At 41.3% G+C, this 11,094-nt stretch overlaps 2 protein-coding genes across 5 annotated transcripts in view; one reads left to right on the forward strand and one right to left on the reverse strand.

Annotated features, from left to right (window-relative positions):
• Positions 1-3,267, reverse strand: part of itpr1a (inositol 1,4,5-trisphosphate receptor, type 1a) — a 45,643-nt gene extending 42,376 nt beyond the window's left edge. For all 4 annotated transcript variants that reach the window (XM_042090740.1, XM_042090739.1, XM_042090738.1 and 1 more), the window contains exons 1-2: positions 2,891-3,267; positions 741-849 (exon numbers count right to left, since the gene is read on the reverse strand). In XM_042090740.1, coding sequence (XP_041946674.1) covers positions 741-838 — 98 coding nt within the window. In that variant the 5' untranslated portion in view covers positions 839-849; positions 2,891-3,267. The remainder of the gene's footprint in view (positions 1-740; positions 850-2,890) is intronic.
• Positions 3,268-5,180: 1,913 nt separating this feature from the next.
• Positions 5,181-10,745, forward strand: sumf1 (sulfatase modifying factor 1). Its single transcript, XM_042090746.1, has 9 exons — positions 5,181-5,546; positions 5,973-6,146; positions 6,319-6,393; positions 7,074-7,156; positions 7,781-7,903; positions 8,142-8,256; positions 8,529-8,642; positions 9,785-9,844; positions 10,325-10,745. The coding sequence occupies exons 1-9, from the start codon at positions 5,265-5,267 to the stop codon at positions 10,421-10,423; spliced, it is 1,125 nt and encodes a 374-aa protein (XP_041946680.1). The 5' UTR covers positions 5,181-5,264; the 3' UTR covers positions 10,424-10,745.
• Positions 10,746-11,094: the final 349 nt, after the last annotated feature.

Raw genomic sequence — 11,094 nt, forward strand, 5'->3', positions numbered from 1 at the left:
GAGGTCCCAAATATAGTCCTGCGTCAGTACCCCCGCGACAACAATACTAAATACCCTCAAACAGGTAGCAGCCTAAGGTCCCAAATATAGTCCTGCGTCTGTATCGCGCGATAACAACACTAAATACTAAATACCCTCAAACAGGTAGCAGCCTAAGGTCCCAAATATAGTCCTGCGTCTGTATCCCGCGCATGCGGCGGATGACAAAAACTGCGTCATCTGCACGGCATGTGGGGGGTGTCGTGTGCCTCCCAACATATGTGACCGCACGTCAATGACCCACATTCAACGCGCGTAAATGTGCACAGAGAGGTATAACTTCCTTAATCCTGCCTGCTGTCTGGTTGCTTTCCATCATTTGCCTTTCTATGTTCTTTGGTCTTGTTGATTTACAAAATCATCTGCACTAAAGGAGTATATTGGCTTGACATGATGACATGACATTAAAGCTAGTGCCAGCTGTGAACAATCAAACAAATATACTGAATGAATGAATGAATGAATGATGAATGATGGATGAATGATGAATGAATGATGAATGAATGAATGAATGAATGATGAATGGTGGATGAATGAATGAATGATGAATGGTGGATGAATGAATGAATGATGGATGGTGGATGAATGAATGAATGATGAATGGTGGATGAATGAATGAATGATGAATGACTGATGAATGAATGATGAATGATGGATGAATGAATGAATGATGAATGACTGATGAATGAATGATGCCTTACCCCAAAGTACTGATGAACCCGCAGGTGGAGCCCTCAGCATACAAGGAGCATACATCCCCAATGTGGAGAAAGCTGGACATCTTATCAGACATGGCCATCACTGTGACACCTACAAAGACACACACACACACACACACACACACAAGCACACGCACACACAAGCACACACAAGCACACACACACACACACACACACACAAACAAAAGCACACAAGATGGTAAGAGTTTTTGAACATCTTTTCAATACACCACAGAAGACCTGTGACTCCAAAAGAGAAGTCGTTTTTAAAAATGAACAGTCCTCCTAAAACTCCTTTCCCTTTAGCCATTCATTTTGTAACACTGCTGAATGAACACGCTCTGAACTGTAAACACCAAAATGAGAACGAAAACAAAGGCACAGCCGAGACCGGGCCGATCTTTCAACACAGACCCATTCTCTACTTTTACTGGGCCCCTGATGTTCTTTTCCTGGGCTCTGCCACACTAGGCCACGTGACCTCTGACCACACCACACACAGGCCAGTCACGTGATAAAGCTGGTAGCAGTGCTGGTTGCCGTGGTAATAATAACATGTTGGCTATTATACATATGAAATTGTGTTTTGTCCAATGATTTGGAAAGATTTGCTCCTCTTAACGGTTGTTTTATTAGAAAAATATCTGCTTTCAGGAATGGGAGAGAATGTGAAATTGGGACCTAGAGCGCCTGCTATGGCATGCCTATATGAGAGTGCAATAACACTGTTTTCACAGTTATGTGGCCCTGTGTATGAGACCGGCACCAGATACAACTTTGCATAACAAATGAGGTGCCACACTGGTTGAACATAGTTTTTACACACAGATATACAGTACACACTGTTGAACCCACAAGGGAACCCACTGTGCCTCTGTGATGTGTGTGTTTGTGTGTGTATGTGTGTGTACGTGTACGTGTGTGTGGTGTGTGTGTGTGTGTGTGTGTGTGTGTATGTATGTGTGTGTACGTGTGTGTGGTGTGTGTGTGTGTGGTGTGTGTGTGTGTAAGTGGTGTGTGTGTTTGTGTGTGTGTGTGTGTGTGTGTGTGTTTGTGTTTGTGTGTGTGTGTTTGTGTGTGTGTGTGTGTGTGTGTGTGTGGGAGGGGGGTCCTCATCAGTCTTATACTGATATAATATAGAATGTAATTGCCTGGATAAGCATGTGCGGGGACACAAACAAGGAGCCATTATTAGCCAACTTATTCATACTTTAACAGGCTGACTGGGAAGACCTACTTATTTCAATAGTCTTTTAATTCATGGTAATTCAGTAGGCCAATAGCAAATACATCGAGCTCTCAGATTCATTCAGTTGTGACGTTTTCATTTGACAAAAAATAATACAAACAGCTGTGCATCTGAAAAGGAGAATCATTTGTCTGTATCGACCTAGATTGTTTAGACAAATGTGCAATAGATATGAGTAGGGGGGCTTTGTTTTTACACTCAAAGGTTCGCATGCAGGATAGCTGATCAACATAGGCCTACCTCAGATGCAATAACGTTTTAACTTCAATCACTACACAAGAAGAACTATATGACTATACGTATTGGTCAGTTAATTGGGTTATATAGGCTACAACTCAATGAGTTATCTTAACTTGTAGTAGGCTATTGTATCCGAAATATCCAAGCAATAGGTTACGGTCAATTCAAAATCATACTGGCAGCAATGGGATCTTTAACAATTCAAAGTCGAACAAACACAACACAATCCTATTGTTATTGATTTGTCTGATTCAGATTTAATAACAGCCCAGACAACTGGAATAGCCAACATAGTTGATGGACGTAGCAAATAGAAACAACATCAGTGCATGAGTGTTGGACCAGACAACATTACCTATGAAATGTATATTCATACTAATTCAAATAGATGGCCCGTGATAAGTTATCCGGTGGTTACTAAACAGCCTATAGTTTCGTTTAGGCTGTAGCCTTAGAGAGACCATCATCAGTTGGGCGCTCTGACTTTTGCGCCTCAAATCGAGTTTACGGAGCGCGAACAACTTCATGATTATCATATTAAATTAGCAAAGAAAAGTGGGTCTATGAATTTAAAATAATTGCGCAGGAAATACATAAGCAGCCTACTCTCAAAAAAATAACAAGTCCTTCTTTTCAAACTTACCGAACTTTCTTTCGTTTCAGTGGGAGGGTTCATGCACGGGCGGATGCTCCAGAGCTCGAGAGATGATTTAACATCGGAGAGACAATATCCAACATTTCAATTATTCTTTGACTTCACTCTTGATAACTTAGTAGCTTAGTAAATCCGAATACAACCATTTTATGAGTTTGCCTTAAGTTAGACGGATAACTTTGCTGTAAGACCACTTGCTTGGAGTTTAGTTCGGGAGCGATGACCCCGTACTTTTGTGTGCTACTCTCAACTCCATGGTCCAGCAGCAAGCTGGGAATCGAGGGGCTGGCGGACGACGTCTAAATAAATCATTTAACTCTGCTCCTTTCGCCACTGCTCTGCTGCTCTGAGATACGCGGCGTCTCTTTGAGAGCTATTTATAAATCTGCGCCGTATGCTACTCTGGGAAGTGGTGTTTACTCGCAGATGCTGCTATTTCAAACATGGTAGGCTATCGGACTACAAGTCCCATGAAGCTATTGTTTCTTCTGGTGGTCGGGGAAGTATTCCAATTTCCCCAAGTTCATTAATGTGCAATAAACCTTAATTTAAAAGCCTTACTTTAAGAATCACGCCGAAATGGGATGATCGGATTTGTGTTAGACTGAAGGCTCTCCTCCAATTAAGTTGTATAGGCTTGTTTAATGAATTTGTGTCATTAGGGGGAAAAAACAATCAAAGAAACAGGCCTATACTCTCTTGACAGCCAAACTAACACGCATTCCAGTCATGTCTAAGTGACTGGACACGACAAGATTATTCTTCCTGTATTCAGTATTTTGGTACAATCTCCCAATTCGGATAGGTCATGATAAATACACAGGCCTAGATGCAAATGTGTTATTGAACTGCAGTCCACAGGTACAATACAAGTACCATGTAGCTGCTGTTACAAATAAACAAAATTGAGACATGGAGCAGAAGGCGGCTAGACTAAAACAATAATGATGAAAAACTTACCCTAAATATAACTTGATAGGACAAAAAAGGCAAACAATGCAATTTTTTTTGTTTTTCTCATGTCCCTAAGCAAGCTCAGGTAAGATGTTCCCTTATTTGTAAACCTGAAGAAAATACTGAAAATGAATGAATGAATGAAAATAATTAATATGTTGGCCTGGGTTACATAGCCTATATTCAACCAGTTTATAATACCCAAAGGCATTAACATCCACAACATGCATCTAAGGACATCTGATTGCTGCAGTCTGACTTTTTGTGACCATTGTGTGTCTTGGAATGTGTCATTCATCTGCAGTTTGAACACCACACGAGTTACTGCTGTAAGGTGAGATATTGGATGCGTATCTTCCCAGATCGCAACTGCTTTGAGATGGACCAGTGGAAGGTGCCAAGTTGCTATGCAAGTTGTATTCCCCGAGCCTAGGCTATAAAATAACTATATGAGTCTACATGAGTCTACTACTACTATTTAATAGAAGTATTAGTCTATTGGAACATATAGAAGTAGTTTTAATACGCTACAGGGCTTAAAGTGTGCAGGCACTGTGCCTGAATTCAGGCATGGGCTGTTTTAGAATTGAAAATGGGCAATATGACATTTTGATAATTTCAATTTCAATGTCATATATGCCCAATTGAAAATGGGCATATATGACATTTTGATAATTTCAGGCACAGCCATTTTCTTTGCTGCCCTAGGAACAATATGAGGGTAAGGATAGGCCTATTACAGAGGTATTATACCAAAAAAGTAGTTATTATGCACTACCATAAAACTACTATAGGAATCATGTAGTAGCCTAGCCTATTACAGTTCTTTTATCCCTAAGGGCAGCAGTTGTAGGCTAAACGTTGATTTGGAGTGGGTTGAACATATACAGTATAAAGTTAACCAACATCAATTCAATTCCATCAATAGTTCAAATAGGAAGTGAATAGGAACATAGCAGCACAATGTGACCCAGTAGTGCATGATAATGGTGAATCCCCACTCAAACAAATTAAAGCAACGATTTAAACGAAGTTTATAGACTAGGCCTACTATCTTCATCAACAGGCCGGCCTGTGGAAGATTTTTCCACTGGTCCTCTGTCCTAGTTCAGTTTGCAGCCTAACTTTGACCATTAGGGTCACTGACCTCATACAAGAAGAATAACATAAAACATAAATAAATACGAAGGCTACACACCACAAATGCCTATTCAGGTGGGTTAACATGAGTTGTGCCATAGGCTGTGCCCTAGGCTGAAGCAAATAATTGAACTTCAGGCTAGGCTACCAAGCTTTATTTGACAAGGATCAGCTGAGTGATCACGTGACTCAAACATCCGCAATCATGGCCGCGTGTTTAGAATCTATGTTAAGAAGTTGTAATGGTTTGTGAAGTTTAAACGATACAATGTTGTTTGTAAGTTGCATTTTCCTGCTATTTATGCACGTCCCGTCTGCGTATTGCAAAACCGAACAGCTCAGTTTTGCTTCGGATTCAGAATCTTCTGCCCAAATAACAACAGAAACGGGGCGTTCGAGTTGTGGTTGTGATGCATTGAAAAGGGATGTTGGAGGAGTCGATATTGGCGAGGAAGCGCCTTTCCATCTTGAAGATCCCGCAGAAAAATATTCTAAAGAGGCCAATAAAGAAAAGGATGACCATTCTAATAAGCAAGACATTCGCAGCAAGGTTGGATTTTGATATTGATCTTACAGGCTGCTCGCAGTCTCAGAGGTTGACGAAACTCAGCTTCGCGATCAAACTGAGTTACCCTTCTAAACAAAGTTAGCAGCAGTGTTATTTATGCATTAAAAACATCCCTCTAGCCTATTGAAACTGTTCAAACCAAACGCATCGAGTTCCTCGGCATTCCATGGAACACTTCGGCACATCGGATGAGGACCACTTATGTACTAGGCTACGCTAGCCTAGAATAGTCACACGCATCCTCTGCAGCACTGAAGAAATTGCAGGCTGACCTACGGATGCAAAGGAGCCCCCCCCCCAATAGTGCTATGATTAGCAACTGTCACAATAATTTCAATGGTATGCTATCTTATTCATTCATACAGTCAGTCAGTCAGTCATTTATCTCCTCTCTCGATATCTCTGTAGATGGTGCCTCTTGATTCATCTTGGTTCTTCATGGGCACTGATAACCCAAGCATTCCACCTGATGGAGAAGGCCCTCAAAGACGGGTGTGGGTTGACTCTTTCCTCATGGAGGAACATGAGGTCACCAACCAACAGTTCCAACATTTCATCAACCAAACTGGCTATGTCACAGAGGTAATATAACCTATTATTTGAAATGATAAAAAGAATAGCAATAACAAACGTACATTATGGTTAAGTACTCACACTTGCATAATAGTAAAGAACAACAATTTCAGAGACTCTCTTTATCCTCTCTCGCTTTCTCTCTCTCTCTCTCTCTCTCACACACACACCCTTACTCCAGGCTGAGCGTTTTGGAGATTCCTTTGTTTTTGAAGAAATGTTGACTGAAGAGTTGAAAAGCACAATATCACAAGCGGTGAGAATCATATTTGCCACAGGTTTTGTGTACTAAACAGTCAGTAACTGTGCATGCATTAGTTTGCACGTGGAAGTTGAACAATTTGTTGTTTGTACATGTTTAGACATTTGCTTCAGGATGTAAATGGACACAAAGCAGATTACCACGTCTTAGTTTTTTTATGAGCAACTAAAATTTGTCATCTTGTTTCAAATTTATTTGGGATTGACCAAGATTGCATTTGGTCAAATGGAGGAAAGATTAAACACACCTGTGCTATTATCTAGGATGTAGGCTGCTACCCCTTGACAATGTAAGAAAAGCTGTCACAGCATGGCATCACCCACTATATTACCAGAAGATACCAGTTAACATGCTAGCATTTTTTTTATATACTGTAAGTGTCCACTGTCCCCTGTGCTATTGTTGGTGTTTACAGGGTTTCTGCATGCTTGTAGGTCTTTAATTTGGAAGCCCATCTAAGGGCCAGTGTGTAATATTATGTTTTTTGGCCCTTAAAGCAGTGTGTAATGTGAGGGTTCTTGACTCTTTTCTTCCCTAATGGCCAGTGTGTAATATGATGGTTCTCCTTCCCTAATGGCCAGTGTGTAATATGATGGTTCTCCTGCCCTAATGGCCAGTGTGTAATATGATGGTTCTCGACTCCTGCCCTAATGGCCAGTGTGTAACATCTGCAGGTGGCTGCTGCCCCCTGGTGGTTGCCAGTGAAGGGTGCGAGCTGGAGACACCCTGAGGGTCCAGGTTCCTCCATTTCAGACAGGTAGCCACTTGAGTTGAATATAAATCCCTAACACTTACAGCTTCTTTCACAAATGACAATCTGATGTGTCCTGTAACTTGTGCCAAAGATGCATCCTGTATCTAGTACCAAGATATGTTACTGATGCGTCCTATATCTAGTGCCAAAGATACTTTAGCTTTATCAACCGTCTCTGCTAGTACCATGTCACTGAACATGGGCATGAACTCTGGGTACATGTCACTGCATGTTGTATAAATAAGCATATAACATAAATATACAGAAATGTATATGTGAAACTATTGATTGTAGTAGTATTCCTGATTACTTTTCTGGGTTGGTGTGCTCGTAACAGTTGTAAATGAGCACCACTAGGTGTCATACCTTCACTTTGTAGTAATAAGGGTGTGAAGTGATGTTTACCTGTTCCACCCTCTGGAAGAACTATCTGTACATACATGAAAACGGCTTTTGACTACATTTTCAACCAATAGCATCAGTGTACTGTAGTCAATATATATCTTTTTTGACAGACATTTTCCATAATTATCAGAACTCCATTTCTGTCATGGTCTCTCTCTCTCTCTCTCTCTCTCTCTCTCTCTCTCTCTCTCTCTCTCTCTCTCTCCCTGTGTATGTGTGCAGGCTGGATCACCCTGTTTTGCATGTGTCATGGAATGACGCCCAGTCCTACTGTAAGTGGGCCAAACGCAGGTTGCCCACAGAAGCTGAATGGGAATACGCCTGCAGGGGAGGATTACAGGACAGGTGTGTGTGTGTGTGTGTGTGTGTGTGTGTGTGTGTGTGTGTGTGTTTGTTTTTTTTATTCTGGACTAGTTTGGTTTACTGTGTCTTTGCACCTGTATGTGTCGATTGGTGCTGGTTAGTCAGGTTCTCCTTTCACTGCAAAGCATTTTTGGTGCCATGATAAAGCTCTATATAAATGCAAGTTGTTGTTGTTGTTGATTTATTTGAATGTGAATGTATAACTCCTGTTGTGTTTCAGACTGTACCCTTGGGGAAATAAACTGCTGCCAAAAGGAAAACACTTTGCTAATCTGTGGCAAGGTGACTTCCCTGTTAAAAACACCGGAGATGATGGCTATGTTGGCACCTCACCGGTGAGAATAAGCACCGCTGCACCAACATGGCAGTGCTGATACATGTGTAAATATTGTTTGCCCTCACACATCGGAGCGCAGCTATTTGAAATATCAAACTGAACTATATAAACTATACAATTCAACTGGGAAAAAAACCCAACAAAAATAGAAATCAGTTGTAATCGACATGGCGGTGGCAAAAGAGTTTGAGGCTGGTTTGTGGGAGGCTTTAGATTACTTTGATTACTGTGTATCCACCTTGTAATATTAGCATTTGTTTTCTTTTGCAGGTGATGTCATTTCCTGCTAATGGTTATGGTCTGTATGAAATGGTAGGAAATGCGTGGGAGTGGACTGCTGACTGGTGGACTGTACATCACACACCAGAGGAGAAACGCAATCCGGTGAGACACACACACACACACACACACACACACAGTAGTCATGGAGTCAACATTGGGGGGGGGGGGGGGGGCGTTGACCAAATGTGCATGGTGGGTGAAATCAGTTCCTGCCATTTTATTATACGTACAAATTCGAGAACACATGGGGTGATATGTGTACCGGTATATGTTTTCTATACTGAATACTGTTTTTCTCATTTTTGTGTGCCATTCTATCTTATGTCATTAAGAGTTGAACAAATTACAACCATAACTGGGATAAAAGGGATAAAAGGTGGCATGGGGGTAAATAAAGGAGCAAATTCTGAGTTATCTAGTTAAAAGTATTACAGCCTAGTCTAGGGTGCAGTAGTTTTCGTTTGAATATTGTTTACAAGATCACATAAGATCATATATGACCCCCCAACCCCCCCATGACGTGATTTTGACCTAAAGTGTGTTGAAACATGATACCGAGTGTGAACGTATGTCTCATAGCTCATTGCAGCTTGTCCCCTGCACTGCACTACGAAATCTGGCGCTAGTTAGCTGATGCTACCAACAGGTTTTCAAAGGGGGGGCCTTGGGCATCGGCCTAGCCATGCAAATAAATCACTGTTTTGCACCATTTACGAGCTCAAAGTAGCTCCACACTTCATTGGTAGACTTCTGAGGGCCCTGACATTTAAAACGAGACATTGAGAACTTTGAAAAAGCACTGGTAGTTTATTTACAAGACAATTTATACAGACAGTACCTTCAGGAAGTTTACCGTTCACCGCCATCTTGGATTTAGTCACGATAAGTGAGCGACGAGTACGAATGAACATGTATGATAAGGGATCAGATTCCAAAAATAATTCTGTGGAAATTCCAGATTCCAGTTGCTGCTACTTATCTACTTAATAGTTATTTTACCATTTAATACACACACACACAATTTAACATGCCATTTTCCAGTTTGTAACAAGTGATTCGTTTGGACAACAGTGAGTAATACTACTGTAGCATAACAATATAAAAGTATATTATGATTACAGCCTTGCACACACAGATACTACACACGAACACACACACACATGCACACGCGCACATGCACATACACGCACACACACTTGCTTGGTGTTTTGTATGGTGACTTATTAATGCCACTCAATCAACAGACAGGACCAGGCTCTGGTACAGACCGAGTGAAGAAAGGAGGCTCATACATGTGTCACAAGGTATACTATTTCTGTCTGCTGACTTGTCTCATAACGCCTTTCAAAGTCCACCTCCTCGTAGACGTTGACTCATGGCAAATGATTGGTCACCTAAAAATTAAATCTGACAATGTGTAACAATTTCTCCTCGCTCTCTCCATCTTACTCACCCTCTCCCTCTCTCTCTCTCTGTCACCTTCCTGTTTTTTTCTCTTCTATCCTGCCTTCTCCACCACTTCTCCATTATCTCCTCTTGCTTTCTTTCTTTCTATTCAAGTGAGCCTTATTGGCATGACAAATATAGTTTGCTTTGCCAAAGCAGTGCATTAAAAACACAAAGGTTACAAACAAAATGAATGACAAACAAATTATGGCAAACATGGATAATACATTATATATGCATTCTTGAATCTCTGTCTCTCTCTCTCTCTCTCTCTCTCTCTCTCTCTCTCTCTCTCTCTCTCTCTCTCTCTCTCTCTCTCTCTCTCTCTCTCTGTCTAGTCTTACTGTTACAGATACAGATGTGCTGCCCGCAGTCAGAACACCCCTGACAGCTCGGCCTCCAACCTGGGCTTCCGATGTGTAGCGAGCCCTGCCTGAACTCAGCTTCCCGCTCAGAACGAGCCCAGGACTGTGCAGAGGTCTCTTTCTGTTGGAAAGACAGAAGTCATGCTGCCTCAAAGATTGGTGTGAAGTACAGAGCAGGGAGGGTGTTGCGTGTCTAAAAACCTCAGAAAAACATCCTGTAAGCACCTTGGATGGGAAAATACTTTTCTTTTTAAGGGACACAGGATAATAACGAAGATGTTTTCATCTTTTGTCTTGAGTTTATGAGTAGGAGTGCCATAACCCCAAATTGAGGTCTAGTGAAAGTAAACAGATTTATTTTGATATGTGTTGAATAAATACAAATTATTAATTAGCCCTCTGTCCTGTGTTGTGATCTTCAATAAGCATGTGTTTCCTTATATGGCTGTACATGTTGAAAGACATGGTGATGGCCCAAAAAGGGAAGACGTATAGGAAACGAAAAGGAGGAAGTGAGGCTGAAGTTGTCAATATATAGTTACAAAGGTGTTGCAATATGATTGCATGTGGCATTGCGTTATTAGCCAAAAGAGGATGCTGAATTCTTAAACCCACAGGCAGTCCTCAGAATGTCACACTGGGCTGAATTCACGTGAGACCATGTGTGACCATGACACCATGTGTGAAGTTTGTGTTCTAGTGAAATGTTGGCACAACAAGGCAAAATGTTGACCAACGCCTCT

This window comes from Alosa sapidissima, chromosome 4 (genome assembly GCF_018492685.1).
Source record: "Alosa sapidissima isolate fAloSap1 chromosome 4, fAloSap1.pri, whole genome shotgun sequence".
NCBI classification, from domain to species: domain Eukaryota; kingdom Metazoa; phylum Chordata; class Actinopteri; order Clupeiformes; family Clupeidae; genus Alosa; species Alosa sapidissima.

Excerpts from the sequence above, each read along its gene's own strand:
- sumf1 (XM_042090746.1), top strand. The coding sequence starts at position 5,265 with ATGTTGTTTGTAAGTTGCATTTTCCTGCTATTTATGCACGTCCCGTCT. Across the intron at positions 6,147-6,318 it reads AAACTGGCTATGTCACAGAG|GCTGAGCGTTTTGGAGATTC; the intron begins GTAATATAACCT and ends CCCTTACTCCAG. Across the intron at positions 8,257-8,528 it reads GCTATGTTGGCACCTCACCG|GTGATGTCATTTCCTGCTAA; the intron begins GTGAGAATAAGC and ends TTTCTTTTGCAG.